Consider the following 21,728-nt stretch of genomic DNA (forward strand, 5'->3'; position numbering starts at 1 on the left):
TTCCTCGTCCCCTTGAGCATTATCGGCACAATCACGCCTAGCTCAATGAACCCCATTGAACCATAGGTCTTGGGGTGTGCCATGTGCAGGATTAGGCTCTGCTCGCCACTCTGCAACTCGTCATCTTCCTTGGCCTCTTGAGCATTACACAATTACGCCTAGCTTGATGAACCCCCTTGAACCATAGGTTTCGGGGTGCCCATGTGCGGGATTAGGCTCTGCTCGCCATTCCCATCTTAAAGCATAGAGTGACCAGTGGACTCCAAAATGGCCACTGAGGCTGGCACGGGCTCCGTAAATGCTGCAGGGGTGTGCGGCTCTTTGGCACACTTTGGAATGCCATCCTCGCCTTGCTCTGCTGGTTGAGCATCGGCCACTGCCACGGCCTCTATCTCCGGAGTGGAGAGAAATCCATTGCTATCCTCTCTTAATGCCATGGAAGGCGGTCTGTGAGATCCCCTCCCATTAAGAGAGCAACTGGCCCAGCAATGCTCAACCTCCAAAGGGGGTGGGGGGAGAAAACAGGATAACATATAGGAAGGAAGAAGAAAAGGATTTTTTCCCCTTAAGTTTCTTCAGAGAGAGGGAACAGCAAAGATGGAAGGAGAAAGTGAAAGTAAGTTAACTCAGAAAGATAGGGTTAGGCAGAGCCTACACCTAGCTGCTTTCCCTTCTGAGGCAGGAAAAGAAGTGAGCCTAGAGTGACTCCCATTACAGCAAACAGGAAGTAATTGAAATTAGTCCTGCCTCCCTAAGTGATGGATGGGAATCACCCCCCACAAGATGTCCTCCACCTCAGAGGGAGAAAGGTTTCTTGTATGTTTCAAAATGCCCTTACAACCCACAAACACAAAAATTCTTACTTCACTAAAGAAGCTTTGCGGCAAAGTTTATCAGCTCCTCTGTAGTAATTCACCAGCTGTGTAAGTCCAGGTTCATGACCTACAAAAGGAAACAGAGTATTATATCTCAGTTTCTTGGAATTTCAGATGAGAAAGGGACCAGAATAATTTGTATAAATGTTCATGGAAGAAAAATAGTAGGGACCTTACTAGTTCACAGAAACCAGGGCTCTAGTCGGGGGGGAGCTCTCAGGTACGGAGCTCCGGAAGAGAACCTCTAGGGGGCGGGGCGGTCACGTGGTGAAGCCCCGCCCCCTTCTTTACCCCGCCCTCTGCTTCGATCCTCATTCCGTTTGGGAATGAGGATGAAGCAGGAGGGTAAGTAGCCGGGCCTTCTGACACACTTCCGGTGATGTCAGGGGGTGTGGCCTTCTGTCACTTCCGGTGATGTCAGGGGGTGTGGCATATGCAAATAAGTTATGCTAATGAGTTATGCTAATGAGCTCCGGCAGCTCTTTTTCTACAACAAGACCCCTGTCAGAAACCATTATTAAAAATCAGAGCTATTTTGTTCTGCATTTCATCCACAAAAAAGAACGTGTATATCTGTTATTCAGACACAAATTTTTACTTGCACTTGAAGTAATCTACTTGACACAGCTGGCATAAATATTATTGGGCTGCTAATCATGGTTAGTGGCAGATTCACCCCAAAAAGCAAGGCCCAATTTAAACGTGCCACCCGCAGGCAACACAATTTTACATGTGCTTATGGGTCCACCATCTCATTAAGCAAGACCCTCATCTCTATATGTACAATATTAGGACAGCAAAGATCTGTAGTCTGGACTGCAGTATTTCACATGTAGTGCCTCTGGCCCAGTTTAAATGAGCCAACTGACACATACACGGCTGCATAGGCAAGTTCTTCTTGCCTGCCTGCCTGCTTCATGTTTAATTCAGGCTTTAGGGCCTCCAAGGGAGAAGTAGGCAGCACCTTATACTACTCCTTAAGCAATTATTGTATATACACTGCAACTATAGAGGTGCAACATGGACAGCTGTAGAATACATCTCCCTGCTTCAGTTGTACTAACTGAGGCCTAGCTGAATGAGGCAGTACAGTTTTAAGGTGGCAGAACTGTACTAGTACTTCAACCTTACAGGTGAGGGGTCAAGTTTTTCAATGCTCCCCTACTTAAAAAGGGGAACATTCCATGGAACAGGAGGGATCAGACTAAGCTGGAACATATCTCCTTGATACAGCAGATTTGTTTTCCTACTTACATGGAGAACTTTACCTTTGGAAGCATTAAAAAAATGTGACTCCCCTCACATACCATCTGAAGTAGTTTAGTCCATTTTAATCCCCTCAGAACTTTACTGCTACATTCTTATTTTGTTACATTTCATGTATGAATCGGGCTCAGCTATGTGTGCAACATTAGCTCTGCAGCAAAGTCAAGAAGGTAAAATAACAACACACTAAACACAATGCCCAATACTACAAAGTTCATTAAGAGAAACCAAATATTCCAACCACCACCACACTGTTGAACAGATTCCACTCAAGAGGGAGAAGTAGGCGCCCCAACTAAGTAAGGCGGAAGAGAAAGCAGGGATGGCTATAGATATCGCTGCATGTAGCCTAGGCAAACGTTCTGCTCTCAAAGCAAAGGCTCAAGTATCAGGTCTGCAAATAATCCAAAGAGGAAAAGAGGCAGGGATGTGTTTTGTGTGTCCCGAACAGGCACATTTGCAGCTACACAAACTGGGGTTTGGAGCCAGTCAGAAGTGGTAAGGCGGAAGAGAAAGCAGGGATGGCTGCATGTAGCCTAGGCAAAGGTTCTGCTCTCAAAGCAAGGGCTCAAGTATCAGGTCTGCAAATAATCCAAAGAGGAAAAGAGGCAGGGATGTGTTTTGTGTGTCCCGAACAGGCACATTTGCAGCTACACAAACTGGGGTTTGGAGCCAGTCAGAAGTGCATTCAGGGCAATGCACACTTAGGCCCAACAGAGTAGAGGCCCATGTCCCAGGGTACATACCAAGAGTAGGAATGATTTCGGGGCAGACTTTGGCCCCAGTTATAGGGCAAGAGGCTTAATTCAGAAAGGAGTATTTTCTGACCAGACTTGGAGAGAGGGTACAGCACAAGAGGGACTGAGCCAGGTATATCCTCCAACTGGAACAAGGGAAGAGAAGGGCGGCTCAAGGTCCTGGGAATATTTCCAAATAAGATAGAGAGGGGCGGTACCTAGCCACAGAGGTGGTGTGTTTGACAGCATCTTGGTCTGACCAGTGAAGTGTACTTTTGGTAAGCAATTTAAAACAGGCTTAAATGTCTTATTGGTATAGTCAGTCCTGTTTTCAGTGTTTAAAGTGCCATTAAGAGGCAGCTAACTTATGGTGACCTTCATAACGTTTTCAACCACATTGAAAGGTGGTTTGCCATGGCTCCGCAGTCGAGCATCTGTTTGGCATGCAGAAGGTCCCAGGTTCAATCCCTGGCATCTCCAGTTAAAGAGGACCAGGCAGTAGCGGATGTGAAAGACCTCTGCCTGAAACCCTGGGGGGGCCGCTGCCAAATCTGAGTAGACAGTACTGACCTTGATGGACCAAGGGTCTGATTCAGTATAAGCAGGGCTCTTTTTGTAGAAAAAGCCCAGCAGGAACTCATTAGCATAATAGGCCAAACACCCAACAGCAGGAACTCATTAGCATATTGGGCCACACCCCTGACAGCACAGCTCATTAGCACATTAGGCCGCACCCCCATGTTACCAGAAGTGTGCTCATGCAGCCACACCCACCTTTTGCTTCTTATTCTGTTTACCATGTTTGTTGTCAAAACCTAGGGCCTTTTTTGTAGCAAGAACTCCTTTGCATGTTAGGCCACACCCCTAATGCAGCCAATCCTAATGAGTTCCTGCTGTTGGGTGTGGCCTATTATGCTAATGAGTTCCTGCTGGGCGTGGCCAACTTGGGGAGCCAGCCGGAACTCCGTTCCTGTGCGCTCCTGCCCAAAAATACCCCTGAGTATAAGGCAGCTTCATGTGTGTATGTTTTCATTGCCTGCCTCTGTATAACAAAACCCTGGACTCCCTTGGTGGTCTCTCATCCAATCACTAATACAAAGGTTAACCCCGCTTAGCTTCCAAGATCTGACGAGATCAAGTTAGCCTGGACCATCCAGCTCAGGGCAGGCCTTTTTACAAGGAAATTAAATGTGATTAAAGCTCTTTCTTTGACAGAATACTAAAACAACACGATCCTTTTGTAGACAAAAACACACTGCTCAATCACTGGGGTTCCTGACAAATGATCTAGCCAGCTACTGGCTAAGGCCAGGAAAAGAGAGACCAGCTAACTTACTTTGAAAGTTCCTGGTGGGATGCTGCACAGGAGGGTGGACAGAAGGAAACTGAGCCAAGAGGCTCTTTGTGGTACCAGCTGTGCCATAGGGACCCCTGGGCTCAGTCCAGGTCACAGTGATGATAACAGGCACAACAGGATTCAAGGAGCCCCTAGAAAGCTTGCTCCATGGCTCCATTGCTCCATGGCTGTTTTAACATCCCAATCTGCTTCTGGACATGACAAGCCATTCAACTCAGTATTCAGTGTAGTCTTCCTGACTCTTTCACTTTTGTAATGAGACAAAGCCCTGTTTACTGGCCCATACAAAGACAGATAAGGGAAGCTGGTCCTACATCAAGATAGTGCTGGGGGGAGGATGGGAAGGGAAAGACAGGCTGAAAATGAAGGTTTATTGTTAGCAACACTACTAAGGGTTTGAAATATTTAGCCCAGTAACTGATAGGAGCACACTTCGGCATGTTATTTGTTGAGGGAATACAAGAAGTATCTTTCCTTTGAGTAAAACAGCACGAACTGGGTGCATATGTGTATAAAACCAGCCAGTTATGTAACACCAATTCAGGCTACTCACTGACCTCAGGCAAACTTTCACTGGACTCTTCCTGTATCATGCCTACCACTAGTACCATAATAGCTTCATAGCACATTGGCGAGGGCCTTTGCACAGAAGATATTTTCGGAGACTGTAGTACAACACATCTCACATCAGGGCTGGAGTCAAACAGGCCAAAGCTTTCTCAGTGGAGTTTCTTGTGGAATAAGGCAGGCCGGAAAATATTCCATATTTTTAGGCCCCATCATTAAATGACCAAAGATGATTTAATAATTTTGCAAAACCATTAATACATGGAATTAAAAGCAATCTCTCCACAGATGATGCTGGAGAGATACAGAACACTGCACTCTTTTTATGGTAACAATGGGACATTGACGCAACTGAAGAGCGGGTGCTTAAACAAGCAAGAAAATTAGAATAGGCCACTAGGCTTAGACAGTATTTATCCAAGTGCTTTTAATCACTGAGGGAAAGACTTTTTAGGGTTCTATGATTGGATCTGCCATCTGGCCGAGCACAGAACTAAAGTATATTAACAGTACGAATGATCTACAAGTCGGATAAATGTTGAAGAAGCAAATCTGTGAATGATGCTGTAAATTAGCCAGAGCAATCACATTCAGAAGAGACTGTCGAAGTCCCCCCCCCCCACGTGCTTAAGCTGTGCAGAGGGCAATCTCAATGACAAATTTCAACATTGATGTAACTGGAGAGAGAGATTAGTGACAAATATGAACTCCTAATATACTTGATATTCATCCACATTAGTAATCCAGGGATGGCTAATTTTGGGGTGCCCACTCAGGAAACAAAATACTGGTTCCAGAACCCAGCTGCTTTGGAAGAGCACTTCAAGAAAGGCTGGTGGTGGTGGTGGTGGCGGCAACCATCCCACTTACTAGTTGGTTAGCTGACAGAGAGAAGGCAAGGGTGAAGAGCCATAATGTCACATCTCCAGGTGGCCAAGCAGTGCTGGGCTAGCTTCTGAATTTTGGAAGTGGTTTCTGGATCTACACCATATTTCTCCAAGCCTGGAGTAGCCCTAGGTCCAAACTAGATACATCAGATAGAAAATGTATGGCAGATGATTGGGATGAGGAGGCAAACCTCTTCATCCAGGTCTTATCCAAGTACACCAAACTGTTGCATAGAGCTGTAATATTTTCAGGGATACCGCTGAAACAAGTATGTTTCAGTTTTCAAGACGCATATCCTAGCTAGCATTTTGTGCCACATTGCACAGGATCTTGGGATACACAGCACAGTTGTTGCTATATGAATGGGGAACACAGCAGATGAGATGGGTGGAAAGATGAGAAAGTGCATGTAATAAATGGTTTAAATAAAACAGAGACCAAGTTGGATTAACAACTCTGCAAATCTGAGGCTGCAGCATATTTTTGCTATGGTTTACTCTATCTGCAAATCTGAGGCTGCAGCATATTTTAGCTGCTATGGTTTAATCTAAAAAAAGCAGGCTGTGGACTCTAGGAGTCAGTTAATCTTCAAAGTAGGGGCTCTGTGCCTTTTGGGATCATTCAGCCCTTGAGAATTAGGAGTGTGATGTTTAAATCATACAGTCTTGTTAATGACCAAATCTTCAGGAAAGCAGTAATCAACAAGTCCATCCAGGCTAAAAGCTTTCCAGAATCACTGCTCAAGTTTCACCATGACTCAGGTGGGTGAATAATTCTTTTGCATTTATCTGCAAGATTGAATTGCATGGATATCTATGAGCCACTCTTGTCTAAAAAAAGAAATCTAAGCATAACTAAATAAAAGAATATGAACATAAATTAAAATGAAACCCTTTGTTAATGTGCAGCTGTGGTCCATGAAAAGATAAAATGGAAAAAGCGGCAATTATAATGCTATTATACCGATCAATAGCATCGTATCTCAGACAAGGATGGATTACTGACTGATGTAATAGGTGATTAAGCAATTTTAAAATATAAGCTGGATCATGATACAAAGGTATATATAAAAACATATGAGAGGACTGATCAGGAGTTACTGTTTTCCTTAGTGCCAGAAGAGAGTTTGGGAAGAAAACGTTCATGGAAACAGAAACCTAACAAACTGAGACAGAGAATGGCCAAGATCCTGCAGGGAGAGATTTCTTCAAGCATGAGATGAAAAGGTGAAAGGTCAGCATTCTGCCATCTTGTCTGCTCAAGAGCTGGAGCGTCAGTCAGCAGTTGGTATTCCAACACAGGGGAATGTGACAACGGACAAATCCTGCTCACATTTGCAAAGGGGGTCAATAGTGCAGCCCTGTGAAAATGCCTTTTATGTCCTGAGAGTGAAGACCCCACCTCAGGGGCAACAATACTCAAACCCTAGGACAGGGGTGTCAAACCTACAGCCTGTGGGCCAGAACCAGCCTGCCCAGGCCTTTAATCCAGCCTGGGAGTGGTGCTCTCTTCTCTCCCCCCTCCCCTGCCCATCCTCGGTGTTCTGAGCTTGAGCCGCAGAGTGTGGGGCTGCCTCTGAGAGCAGGAAGCAAAGGGTGGGGCTGCCAAACTTCCCAGCCACCGCCCCCGGCCTCCATAGTCCTCACCACAGTTGGGATCTTGGGGGGGGGGTTCCTTCTGTTGTGATCCTTGTGCTTTTTTATTTTAAAAAATTGCTTTGCAAAATCCCACTGTTCCCCCACCTTTTCAATTTAGGCAGGCATGTTTTAAGGGCATGGCGGGGGGAGGTTTGGGACCAGCCAGGGTTAAAATATAGAATTCTGCAAACTCCAGGGACTCCAGTTTTGCAGAGAAATATTAGTTTTAACACACACACCTTCCTAATGTGGAGCTCCTATGGAATAATAGCAGAACAAGTGCTGAAGTGGACACCCAAAATTATTATCTCAAACCACCCTGTAAAAAGAAAAACCCTGAAAAACTCTGAGACTCTGGAGAGCCACTGCTACTCTGAGTAGACCTGGGGGGGAAGGAACTTCAGTTTTGCAAAGAAATACTCGTTCTAATACACACACCCTCCTAACATGGGGCTCCAGTGGAATAACTGCTATAATATTTTTAATTGTGCTTGTCTGTGTCCTTTATAAAGTTTATATCTCTGCTGCCTGGTATTACATTTTATGACACGCATGGTCCGGCCCAACAAAGTCCAATTTATGTCCAATCTGGCCCTCGTAACAAATAAGTTTTACACTCCTGCCTTAGGAGTCTCTCAGCCCCTAGACATTACCCCCCAAATTTGCCTACACCACAGTTCCTTGGATTTGGAAAATGAGCAGGGACTTGTTCACATTTGTGTATCAAATTTGCTACCGGGGTCCCCCAGTAAGGAAGAGGCCAAGACTGTTGCCACCTAACAGGAAGATGGATGCAGACGTGTGGAAGAAACAGCCACTCACTGCAGGAGGGTGAGAAAAGTCCTGTTTCTCTAGAATACCTGGTGGACACTATGATAGTGACCAAACCTACAGATCTTCCAGAGGTCAAATTGTTCTATCACAGATTCAGTCCCAGATGCAGGCAATGGGGCTCTCACAGGAGAATAGACCAGTTCACCTGCTGAGAGAGTGCCCATCACCTACCAGTGGCATGGAAGCTGTCACCTATCAACAGAGATCCACCAAGAGGAGCCACAAGGAACATCTGCTGTACAGCCGAAATACAAATGATCCCTTTTCCAACCTCCCAAGGGCAACCAAGGAGTCCATGAACTTCTCACAATGGCCACCTCCCACCAAAGAAATAATACACCCAATCCAGTCTTTAGGAGACTTGCTGGGGTATTGGCAGTATACTAGGACTGGCTATGCCCAGATTTTATTTTTTTAATTCCTTTCCAACTTAATGTCTGTATGTGACTCACACTTGTAGCAGTGCTGAATGTGATATTACCTTTGTATCTTCTAAATAAGCACTTCAAAAAAGAGAAAGAAAAGCTGACAAACTGCAAAGTGATAAATGAGTTCGTTGTGGCTTCATCAACACTTATGAAGTCTAGTTTGGATGTTTTGTTTACTAGTATTTTTAGTTTGTGTTTCTATAGACTCCAAAGCTGCTTACAACACAACACAAGTGAATACTGTATCATCATTTAAAAAACCAGCTAAAAACGGCAGCACACATGCTCAGAAGATATACAACTGAAACAGAAATACACTGCCGAGAAGACCTGGCAGAAGAGACGTGTTTTCACTAAAAACCTGCAGATTTCCCTTGAAAGTGACTTTTGCAGAAAGAGTCACCAAAAAGGCAGGGTTGCCAGCCTCCAGGGAGGGCCTGAAGTCCTCCAAGAATCAGAACTGATCTCCGGACCATAGGGTTCAGGTTCCCCTGGAGAAAATGGCAGCTTCCCTCTATGGCATCATATCCCTGCTGAGCTCCTTCACCTCCCCAAACCCCTTGCCCCTCCCCCCCCCGGCTCCACCCCCCAAAAAAGGTCTTCCCCACCCCAGAGTTGGCCACCCTGCCAAAAAGAGAAACTCTTTTTTTGGGGGGGGGGAATCCTGGGACCCTTTTGTCACCCCAGAAGCCCCTGGAACCAGGCAAGCCGGGAGACTGATTTTTGCATGATGTTTGTGGTGAATGAATGAATGATCATACGGCATTGGATGTAGTATAGCCAGGAGAGCCGAAGATTGTCTGGCAGCTGAAACCTCTAGCTTTTTTGTAAGTGTGTGGCAAGCTAGGTTTATTTTTTGGGCTGAGAGAACTGTGACTAACCAAAGGTCACCCAGCTGGCTTCAAGTGGAGGAGTGGGGAATTGAACCCAGTTCTCCAGATTAGATTACCCAAGGGAATTATTGCCTCGGTGTGTGTGTGTGGCTGTGATACTCTTCAGTAGCTCTCTGCATTACATTTTATCTGTCTTTCTTCTCCTAAAATTTTTTCTTGGCACAGAGCAGGCCTTGACAGCTTTTCTTCAGCTCTAGGAGTCAGTCTGAAACTTTAGGAGCCAGACTCATTTTTCAGTCTTCAGAGTCCCAAAAGCTAACCTCTAACACTAAATTAACTTCTCAGATTTTCATAATTCTGTTATTCCTTTAAAAATCTCCACCTCATTGATATTGGAGCCAGTACTGAAAGGAAATACTTACAAAATGAATCGATCCACCCTTTGTACTTCCACTGAGAACCGCTGAGAGATACCGTTAGAGCACCGACACTTTAGAGTATTATATTGTATTGTTTTATTCTGTTTTTACTGTTTTAACTTCGGCATTCATGCCTCGTTGTTAGCCACCCTGAGCCTTTGGGGAGGGCGGGATATAAATCCAAAAATAAATACATAAATAAAATAAAAACTACAATAAAACGACAGCTGGAAATTCTAGGTGCCACAATGAAATTTCTAGGTGCTTACGGCAACCTGGTGCCTGGGATTTGTCAAGGCTTGGCATAGAGTTCCCTGGTGGTGTTCCATCTAGGCACTGACCGGGCCTAAACTTGCTCAACTGCAGCCTTCAGACCATCAATACGAAACCCCTCTGTTTCTAGCAGCAGACAGCCTCACCTGAGACAGCAATGGCACCCAAAGCAGTATTTCTCCAGCTGATTTGAACTCACAGAATGGAGGGGGGAAATATGGGAAGGAGCTCTTCAAGGCATTCCAGACCCAGGCAGACTTAGAAAAAAATTAAAACCAGCACCCTGAATCTGGCAGGGAAACAAAATGAACCAGTGAAGTCACACAGGATCGGTGTTGTGGGATTCCTGTGGTCATCCTGAGTTAAAACTTGTGGTGCTGCTGTCTAGACAAACTGACTTCAAGGACAGCCTTGTGTTTATAGCACACTTCAGTAGTAAAATTTCCCCTGCAGCCTCAAACTTCCGTTAAACTTTTGCTGCTTTGTAGAAGGGGTGGGAGTGTACAACTTCCTTTAATGAAAATGTAGCTAACGTCCTTCTGCACCAAGGCCACCTATTCTCCCTTCTATCATTGTTATAACAATAGTAATATAGAACTATTGGATTATGACAAAAAGGAGGGGGGGAGGGCCATTGCTTCAAGAACTGCTTCTCTCTTTTCATAATTCTGCTGTCATAGCATACGTCATCTCAGATCAAACCAGTGCCAAGTTAGTCAGCATTATTCCCAAAACTCAAGCATGAAACTTCTGCTAATGAGATCTACTATGGTTTTTCTGCAACAGTATCTCACTGCTGATTCATGTCCCATTAGCTCATGCTCCAGCTACAGAAACGTCAGGTCTGCTCACCAGTTGGAATGCCCAGCCAGATATCCTCATTTTGTACTTTTACTTCGAGTTGCCTTCTCTGATGGACCCAAAACTACTTTGAACTCTGGTATCAACCAGTTTGCAGTTTTTCAGGGCTGTGCAGAATGCAAGTGGGCTAGAGTACTCTGTCTTCTCCCTACTGCAGTCATCAATAACATTTTAGAACCCTGCAAGATCTAGAGCAAGTCCTCCCGCAGAGACACTGGACTCTTCCATCCAATTTGACTACAGGAATAGCATCCAAAGCCAGTTTCTTCAATCAGATGAGGCTTGTGTCCAAGTCCTCACTTGTGAAATGTTATATTATGTCTATTGCATTTCCCTTATTCACAAGCCAAACTGTGAAACCATCAAGTGGCTCCTCAAAATCAACAAGACACAAGGCAGAAACGACATGATCCAGAAACCAGGGACAGTAGCTTCCTCACTTTCAGATCAGCTCAGAGGCCTTCCCACCCACTTACTTGCTGCTGCTTTAATAAGAAGTTAGCCACATTTGGGAAAGGCGGTGGCAATGCAGAGGCAGAGCTGGAGCAAGAACAAAGCATCAGCAAGTCACACAACAGCATCCTATCATAAGAATTCCAGTGAGCTGCTAGAAATACTAGGGGCCCCAAGGTTTAAGAGCCTTAAAATATCAGCCCCAAGAGCAAAGCCCAGGGATCCCAAAGGGTTTCAGCACTTTCAGATGCAATTTGGAAAAAATATCTTTCATTTAGCTATCCCAAGGCCTGATATAATCTTTATTAGCATAAGACTTACCCACTGTGATTTTGCACCCAAGGGTGTCTAACAGGCAGTTGTCCAACAAAGAAAAGGTTGCAACTGGTTAATAATATTAAAAGAGTAATTTTTAATAGTACCGTACAGCATTTGGTGGAGCCACAATATCTCACAAGTGAGATACTTTGTGACATCCTACCCTGTTACTGCATGTCCACAGATTTTGAAGTAATGTGCTTCCAGGCCACTTTACTTAACTTAAAGCAGGAGCTAATATTTATAGCTTACCGGTACTTTAAAACAACCAGTGATCTTTTTATGATCATGGGACATGAATTGATAAGCCAAAGAATCACAGCCTTAGGAGGAAGGACTTCTGTAGACTGGCACAATACCCCAAGGCTAATTTCCATGACATTGAGATTTTTGTCAACCCTGCTCAGTTCTTCTTAATGGCTGGTCCCATTTACTATAGTCAATATTCTAATTATTAAAATACATGAAATGAGGGAATAAAATACTAATGTTTGCGTGCTTCGTACAGTATGACTATACAATCTCAGAAAAACGCAGGGCTCAATTTGCTTTCATGTGTATTTTTACTGACATGGGGAGAAGTTAACAAAACTTGATTCTTGTTTGATTTTCTGAAGTATGAAAAATTTAATTCTTTTCATTATCATCTCTTATTTGTGCAATATTTTAAGTGCTTTAAAATCATTTTATTCTCAGTACATACTCTTGATGCCTCTCACATCCCCAGATGTAATGATTATGGTTCATTTCTCATATTCTACCACTTATGAAGATCTAATTTTATTGGTTTTGGTCACAGACAAGAGAGTTGATCCACCTGTTAAATACTTTTAATGCATGCCAGTTTTAAGGGGGAGATTTCAGCACCTGCTTAAATCTCCATCCTCATGACAACAGGATTTAATTTTGTGTAAATGTGTCTGGATCATTGCTATTATGGCTACTTCAGTGCTTTCTGTAACACTCCAATCCTTGGAAGAGCCACTTGTTCTAGAAGGAACCTATTGCCTTCCATTCTTGGCTAGCTGACAAAATTTCAGTGAATGAAATTCTCAATAACCTCTTGAAGAAGTGAAAAGATTTGAGATTGTTCCATTGCATTTGTTTAAATGTAGATCAGCTTCAAAGTAAGCAGATGCGTAACTGCCAAGAACTCATATACAGGAGGATAGCAAAATGAAACTTTCTGTTTCATGCGCAACGTCACCTCCAAAAGATATACCAGTGATTAAAAGTCCATCATCTTTTCCAGTCCCAACTTTTATTTCACAGCATTTCCCTAAGAAGAATTCTCTGTTATTTCAATAGACATATTATATTGATGATAAACTATAAACTAATATATTATATTAGATCATGGTGATACTCTTTAAGCCACTGAGTTTATGCATGATTTACACTGCACTGGATCATGGCCACTTATGCACTGCAGTTTATTAAACAACGTTATAGAAATGGTAAACTTTATACCTCTATTTTAAAGTTTTATTTCATTTTGTATTACCTGATCTATTAAATAAAACCTCAATTTAACATTCAAAGATAAAAGTCCCCAATCATCCACCACTAAACTTACGTGTACACTCATATATAGCAACAGTAGGTATCAATCTGAACATATGGTGCCTGACATCACCAGTGCTATACCGTTACTAAGCACTTCGGAGCCAACCATCTAGAATTACCTGGTGATATATTATTCTGTAGATATAGAGCTGTTTCCCCTTATCTTAAATGTTGGTGGGGAGACATTTCAACTCCAAAAGGAGGTGGCAAATATAAAACAAATTACCAGTCCGTGCCTAAGTTTGCACAGTTCTTTGTTCCTAAGTGCTTCATTTGAAAACTTTCCATCTGCTGAGGCTTCAGAGGACTCAGCATTAAGTTGGAATGATATTGTAAACTGTAATGCAGCATCATGCTTGTGAACAAAACCTAACAGTGCAAAACTGGCTATTTTCAGAACTGCAAAAAAAAAAGCCATCTCCCTCGCAGAACAAGTGCTGAACTGCTAATAATATAAGGAGGCAGTTTTCATAGCAGAGGCATCACCCCAGGCCATTATTTATTTGGGGTACCTTTCCCCCTACCCTCTAAGAAACCTTCTTGCTACTCCAACTGACACACTGATAAGTGGAGTCCCACCCCTGTTGCAGCAGACAACACCCAGATTTAATATATCTGCAGCACGAGGCAGGCGGATATCACTGGGCCATTCTTCCCAGAGATCGCCTAAGAGCTTCAGCCCCAGCATACATATCAGCAGCCCTGGAAACACACACCAATCCACTCCACGCCCATTGACCATGCACCCATCCATGCAAACAAGCGCAGGCTTGGCATTCAACACGGCATGAGGAGCCCTCGGTCGCCTCTTCCGCTGCTGGCCCCTCTCGCATGGGTCTGCGCGGCTCGCTTACCCAGTCGCCCAAAAGGCAGCCTGTTCCTCTCCCCCAGCATAAGGTTAAATCGGGGGTTGTCTCTTTTCAGCTTCTTCCATTGTCCGGAGGAAAGAAGGATTTTGGACACTTCCGCATAAATGCTGCTGTTTTCATCTCGCACAACAAACGTGTACATCTTGAAATAAAAAGATTTGTGTGGGGGGCGAGGTGGCTGGGTCCTCCCCCGTGCAGGTCCGCGTACAAGCTAGAGAAACCACTAGCTGAAAGGCGTGGCTGCCTGAAGTCTCTCGGTGCGCCCCACAGGAGTCAATCCAGGGCAACAACCAGACATGCCTGCGGCTGGGGCTGCTGCGGGCTCATCCTCCCGTCGAGGCTCCCCGTCACAGGGCAAAGGATGGCTGGGCTCGACGTCTCTTCTCCTCTGGTGGCGGCGGCAGGGGGGGCGTGTTGCCTGTCCTTCGCTCAGAGCCTCCCGAGAGCCATTCCTCCGACAGCGCCTCCTGAAGCCCTCTGCAACGCTCCCTACATGACGACGAAGGCGGCCTCAGCACAAGGACCCAGGATCAAGAGGAGGAGGCGGCAGGGCAGCCCCCGGCTGACTGACTGACTGACCGCCCCAGCTTCCCACGCGGGGCCATGAACGTGACTGCCGCATCGGTGAGCTGGAGCTGCTGGCTCCTCGCAGCGGCAACCGCCGCTCACGCCTCAACTTTCGCCACCTTATCTCGCTTGCAGGCACACACCTCTGTCTCTCTCTGTCTCTCTCTCTCTCTCTCTCCTGGGGGGAGGGAGAAAGAGCCACCCAGCAACAGCAACCTCTCTCTCCGTGCACGGGCAAAGGAGGCTCTCCTCCTCCTCCTCCTCCTTCACGCCGACTCCGCCCCACCACGATTCAACGTTGAGCTCATAGGTCAGGGAGCAGAAAGAGGCGGGATCGGACTGCTACGAAGGGGGCGGGGCTCGGAGGGCCCCTCCCCCGACGCACGAAGGGTGCAAGGACGTCGCCGCGCCCTCCCCCTCCATCCTGTTGAAACCCCCGAGGAGTTTGGTTGCGTCCTGGGTGCTCCCTGGTTGCTATTCTTTTGGAACCCTTCGGGGCGTACTAGGAAACGGGGGATAAGGCGTCCTATTAACATATGCCTTCTGGCTCTCCCTCCACGCCTCGGCATAGGGAGGGGCATATCCGCCGTCCAAAATGACCCTTGCAGCAACAGGGACCGGACAGTAGGGGAAACTCCGGAGCCGGGTCTCTCTTCCTTGGGGCCCAACGCCGGCGTCAGACTTGCCTTGCTGTGTGCGATTAAAGGCCCGTGTAGTGCAACGCGAGCTGGCCGGGCGGCGTCGGAGCAGACCGTGTGGTTCCCGAGTAGAGAAAAAGTTCCAGGCACAGCACTGCAGGGTTTCGTTTCTTTCGGATGACTTGTGTCCTTGTTATATTGATTTCATTTACAAATGCACCAGTGCGTAAGGGCAAACGCTCCTGTTAAGTAGCAGCATCAAAACCCCAGGAGGAGGGGGCTTTGTTTTCAGTTTACCCACAGCACTCTTTCTGCTTATTCTGCTTGTATCCAAAATCAAACCTAGCCAAGAACTGTTGCGGTAAAGCTCTACAGAACAAACCTACCAGGACAATATGCAATTAACTGTGTCCTGTTGCTTACCTCCTCCATCAGCTGAACAAACATACAGTGTCATATCTCACTCTTCAAAAGAATGCACAGAAAGTTTACTTAAATATCCGGTATGCATCTTCAACTGGGGGTAGTGGTAATACTATAAATATCACCCAGGAGTCTTTGACCAGTTTTTACTACTGCTCCAGTTGATTTGTACTTCCTTTAGTGCTTTCATTACAGTGTTAATAGTCCACCCTTCACTTTTTAAATGTTTCATATGGGCATATATGTGTGCATCTGAATGTGTGCACCTGAAAGTCATGGCAGTCTCTGGTGCCTGACACCTACTGGGGGCCTGAAGGATATTCAGAGAGGTGGCTGAATAAAGCCTGCCCCCACCTCCTAACTGCTGGTATTTCAAAGAGGTCTCCCATCCAAGTACTTGCCAGAGTTGACCCTGCTTAGCTTTTGAGATCAGACAAGATCAGACTTGCCTGGGCTATCTAGGTCAGGGCTCCCTCTTCCTTTATTTTTATGATGGCCCTCTTAGAGATTGTTTTAGAGGATAGCCTGGGTCTGTGTGTTCTCACATGTGTTGCATGACTACCTGCTATAAAAGGCTGTTTCTCTTTACGCCACCATCCCAAGTGCCTCCACCCCACCCTGAGGCCCTGGGCTATCTAGGTCAGGGCTCCCTCTATCTATTTAATTTTATGATGGCCCTCTTAGAGATTCTTTTAGAGGATACCCTGGGTCTGTGTGTTCTCACGTGTGTTGCATGACTACCTGCTATAAAACGCTGTTTCTCTTTGCGCCACCATCCCAAGTGCCACCCCCCCCCACCCTGAGGCCTATCAAGTAACCAGTGCCTTCGGGTACTGCCGTGGGTCAGCCAGGGCTCAGCAACAGTGAAGTCTTTTCTGGAGAAGAGGACTCCTTAGGAGAAAAGGAGCGTCATACAGCCAGCCTTGAGTTAACAGACTGGCAGGAAAATGAGCTGCAGGCTTTTCAGGGTTCACAGCCCACAGCTGGGGCACTGATATATCTCCAGGCCCCAAAGGTATACATCTAGACATTCTGAAAGAACTCGGATGTGAACTTGTGGATCTCCTGACAAAAATACACAGTCTATTACTGAAATTTGCTTCCATTCCTGAGGGTTGGAAGGTAGCTAATGTAACTCCCATCTTTTAAAAGGCTCTAGAGAAAATCTGGGAAATTGCAGGCTGATCAGTCTAATGTCAATACCAGGTAAGTAGTTGGAATCCATTATCAAAGACAGAATTAGTAGGCACACTGATGGACAAAAGCTATTGAGGAAGAGTCAACATGGATTCTTCCATGGAATTGGGTTCAGGTGGGGTAGCCGTGTTGGTCTGAAGCAGCAGAACAAAGTTTGAGTCCAGTGGCACCTTTAAGACCAACAATGAAAGCTTATACCTTGAATAAAATTTAAAGGTGCCATTGGACTCAAACTTTATTCAGCGTGGAAGGGAAGGTCTTGTCTCACCAGCCTTTTAGAGTTATTTGAGGGAGGGAGTGAACGACTGTGGACAAGGTTGTTTACCTAGACTTCCAGAAAGCTTTTGATAAAGTTCCTGATCAAAGGCTCCAACTCAGCAGTCATGCAATTCAGAGGACAAGTCCTCTTGTGGGTTAAAAACTGGTTAATTAACAGGAAACAGTGAGTATAAATGGGCAGTTTTCATAGTGGAAGGTTGTAACCAGTGGGGTACTGCTGGGCTTGGTACAAGGTCTGGTGTTTTTAAACTTGTGACAACATGAAACTGTGATGGGCTGTGGCTTAATAGTAGAACATCTCCTTGGCATGTTGAAGGTCCCATTTTCAGTCTCCAGCTAAAAGGATCAGGACATAGATGACGTGAAAAACTTTTATCTGATACCCTGGAGAGCTACTGCCATTCTGAGTAGACCTTGATGTGTGATTCAGTAAAGCAGCTCTATGTATAAACTGGGTTGCTGAAAAGCTGATGGAGTTGGCCAGAAGACTTTGAGTTGCTGTGTAATTGTTGTGTCTCAGGTCAGCAGAAGCTTGGAGAAGGCAAACAGCACTTCCTAAACAGAGACTAGGTAGTATCTGGGATGATGGGCTGACCAGATGTTCTGCAACTGGGCTTTGGCAGAACTTGTAGTAAACACTAGCATTTGGGTGAAGTTGAACCAACAAGGATCCCAGCTGAGATGGAGTTAAATAGATGGCTTTACAGGGAAGCAAACCCTCCATTTTGGTGTAGTGGTTAAGTGCGCGGACTCTAATCTGGGAGAACCGGGTTTGATTCCCCACTCCTCCACTTGCACCTGCTGATGTGACCTTGGGTCAGTCACAAGCTCTGGCACAGCTGTCCTTGAAAAAGAGCAGTTTGTGTCAGAGTTCTCTCAGCCCCACCCACCTCACAGGGTGTCTGTTGTGGGGAGGGGAAGGGAAAGGAGTTTGTAAGCCACTCTGAGACTCCCAAGTGAAGGGCGGGGTATAAATCCCATCTCCTCCTCTCCTCCTCCTCCATTCTGTGTGTCATCCTTGGGCCTCATTCTGCAAGGAGTTAGTTGGACACTGATCCTGAAAGGAGCAATGGATGTGTGCTGAGTAATCTTTCTCTATGATGAGTACAATGTGCAAGAAAGCCGGGCCACTACTTTGTGGGCCTGCCATTGATGAGCTTCGTGGCCAGGAGGGGGAGCCCTGGGGGACTGCCAGTCTGGGGCCTGGCCGTGCGTAACTGAGGGATGGCTGACCTTGCGGCTAGAATGTAATCTGAGCAATCTGGTGGGGTTAGGTCTCTGCTGAGGTCTCTGGATCTAGGAGCTCAAAGTACCAAGGGGAACCTGGGCACGTTTGGTGAAAAGTACTGAGACTTACTAGTGAATTCAGCTCTCATACTTTATTTCAGCTCAGAACAAGACGAGAATACCCAGCTCAAAGGCTGGGTTATGTGTGCACAAACCCCGCTCCCCAAACACACCCACACACAAGTGATTGACTATTTACAGTGGCCGAGAGTTCCATAGGCTCTCGGCCAGGAGCCTAGCCTGCTGATAGGTGCCGGCTAGGATCCGCTTGTCCCATTGTTACTGAGAGCGAAGCTCGGTCGCTTCGCCTGACTGCGTGGCGAAATGGCTGCGCATGCGGTCTGAGATGGATACATTACATTTGGAGTCTTCTGAACTCCCAGACCCTTTGCTCCTTCTCAGATAAGAAGTCTGCTCCAGGGCCTGGCCTGGGGGGGGCAGTTCTGACTCCCGTGGGCAGCTGCGAAGAGAGGCCTAAGCAAAATTGTCATGTTTGAATAGATATACATATTGATGTTCACATGAATTATTAAATGTTATTTTTATCACAGTGTTTCCTTGTTTTTTTGGTATGTACCTACAACTGTGATCCCTTCCTTGTACTCAGTTTCCAGGTGGTGGTTTGAGATCTCCTGGGATTGCAATTGATCTCCAGGTGATGGAGATCAGTTCACCTGGAGAAAATGGCCTGCAATTGATCACCTGGAGAAAATGGCCTCTTTGGAAGGTGGAGTATAGGGCATTATACCCCATTGAAGTCCCTCCCCTCCCTAAACCCCACCCTCCTCAGACCCCACCCTCAAAATCTCCAGGGTTTCCCAACCTGGAGCTAGCAACCTTGGGTATGATCAATGATCCAACCCAGGCAGATCACTGGTTGTATGTGTCTAAAGCTATTATACTCTGCTCCTTTTATATCATTGGTATGGTGACCCTTTTATGTTGAACATTTTGATGTAGACTTTTGGTGCAAAAGATGTGTGCTTTGTTGTTTTGTACTGTTTTCCTATGGAACTTGGAATGTCATTCGTAATGAAAGAACAGTGGATGTTTACATTTTCCAGCAAAACTTTAAATGCTACCAAATTTATTATGACTTTTGTTTACAAATAATACACTTACTAATCTTGAAGGAGCTGTAAATCTGCTGTTTTGCTTCTCTGAGACTGCTTTCTTTTTGTCCCCTTTGCATCTCTAGAAGTAAATGTGGGCCAATTTGGTGTAGTGGTTAAATGCACAGACTCTAATCTGGAAGAACCGGGTTTGATTCCCCACTCCTCCACTTGCAGCTGCTGGATGACCTTGAGCAAGCCATAGTTCTGTCAGAAGCTCTTCTTGAAAGAGCAGCTTTTGAAAGAGCTCTGTCTCAGCCCCACCTACCTCACAGGGTGTCTGTTGTGGGGAGGGGGAAAGGAGTTTGTAAGCCACTCTGAGACTCGGAGTGAAGGGTAAATCCAATCTCTTCTTCTTCAGTTAAGCTGAGAATGACTGGCTGGGTCCAAATTTGCACTCTGAAAATGTCTCAGCCTTGGTCAGAAGCTTTGGAATGTTTTTGTCATTTCTGTTCATAAGATGGGTACCATTTGCCAGCTAGCACCATTGCACTGATGTCAGACCTCTGATCAGCTGACGGCCTGTTGCCATGAGACATCACATCTGCTGAAGGCTCCCATTACTTGTCAACAAGCCAATATTAATTATTTATAAAAGTGGTCATCTCTGTGACATTCGTGAAAACGTGTATGGAAAAATCAATGGATGCAACGCTCCAGGCAAAGTGAGTGCCCTTAGATGGTGGATTTGACCGATTCTCAGAAAAGTGGGATTTGTGAGTGCTTCTGTTTTATCTTTTGTTTTGAAAATTAATGTTAATGTATGTCTTTCTTCTGGTTCCTGAGCCAATCAGAGCTTGCTGGTATTTACTTTTTAAATGGGCTGTAATGATAAAATTCATATGAGATGAGCATAGGAAAGAATCTATAATCTGTAATCTATATTAAATGTAACTAAAACACTCTCTTCACACAGCACTCTTGAGAGTACATTGTCAAAAATTGTTTTTCTGTTTGAGAACTGAAAACTGCCTCTTTTTATTATATATATATATATATATATTTTATTGACTAAAATATGTTTTGTTACTTATGAGGGGGGGGAGTTCTGGCTGTTGGGGTCTTCTCAGCCAGCCTTGCTTGTGGGGTCATGATGAAATTGACTGAGGAAGGGTCCCCACTGCAGAGTCATTGAGGCATTCCCCCAAAGTGAATAGATTGGAAGTGGACAAGAGGAATGAAGTGATATGCCTGCTTGTGTAGAATCCTGCATTCCAAACTAGCCTAGGAACAGACATAGTGCATTGAGATAAGATTCTGTGAACTCTGTGGGTGATAGGGTATATTGTGGCTGTGGCACAATCAGAACTGGTGGCCTGGGCCTTTGGATAATTTGCTGTTTGTGTATGAATGGATAATGCTGCTTTAGCCACTGTGTGCTGCCTGCTTGGATCTGGTGGAGACCTTTCTGCTCTTTGATGTGCAGTGGTAGAGGTCAGGCTGCACATTGTCTGAGAATACAAAATGCTGATTCTCTGCCAGGGGGAGGCAGGACCGACGGGGCCAATTCACAGAAGAGAAGTGGTAGGCCTGGGAGTGTTTGGCCTTTTCTTCAAGCCTGGGAATAAAACGATGGAGGGAAGGTTGCAAGGCAAAAAGTGGCAAGGAGAAGGGAAAAGCCCAGTAATCTCTCGAATGTCACCCTCTCGCTTATTTTGCAGCACAGAACAGCAACTTTGGTACCCAGGTGGATCCACATTTGCCCCCACAGCCTTAATTGGGCGGTGAGCCCTGTGATTGATTATGTGAGACCTGGTCTCCAAGAGGCAGCAGAATGAGGTAGAATGGATTGTACCACTTTGGGCTGCAGGTGGAGAATTTTTTTTATGGTCCACCATGTAAATAAACAAAACCTCTGCCTGTAACGTTACCAACACATTATGAAAAGAAGTTAACTAGAAGCTTCCTTCCTGATAGTTTTTTTTTTTTTTTAAGTGGGAGTTTTGTGAGAGTTCAAATGCAATGCCCCCATTTGCAGTCTGAAGTGGTACAGACCATTCTGCTACCTCAGACCTTTACCACTTCATTTTGTGGAGTACCACAA

The 21,728-nt window shown here is 45.4% G+C and overlaps 1 protein-coding gene across 1 annotated transcript in view; it reads right to left on the bottom strand.

The window, feature by feature from the left end:
* Positions 1-14,882, bottom strand: part of TTL (tubulin tyrosine ligase) — a 31,765-nt gene extending 16,883 nt beyond the window's left edge. The window contains exons 1-2 of the mRNA XM_015416135.1: positions 14,167-14,882; positions 864-942 (exon numbers count right to left, since the gene is read on the bottom strand). Coding sequence (XP_015271621.1) covers positions 864-942; positions 14,167-14,323 — 236 coding nt within the window. The 5' untranslated portion in view covers positions 14,324-14,882. The remainder of the gene's footprint in view (positions 1-863; positions 943-14,166) is intronic.
* Positions 14,883-21,728: the final 6,846 nt, after the last annotated feature.

Source organism: Gekko japonicus, unplaced genomic scaffold (assembly GCF_001447785.1).
Source record: "Gekko japonicus isolate JY-2015 unplaced genomic scaffold, Gekko_japonicus_V1.1 scaffold339, whole genome shotgun sequence".
NCBI lineage: Eukaryota > Metazoa > Chordata > Lepidosauria > Squamata > Gekkonidae > Gekko > Gekko japonicus.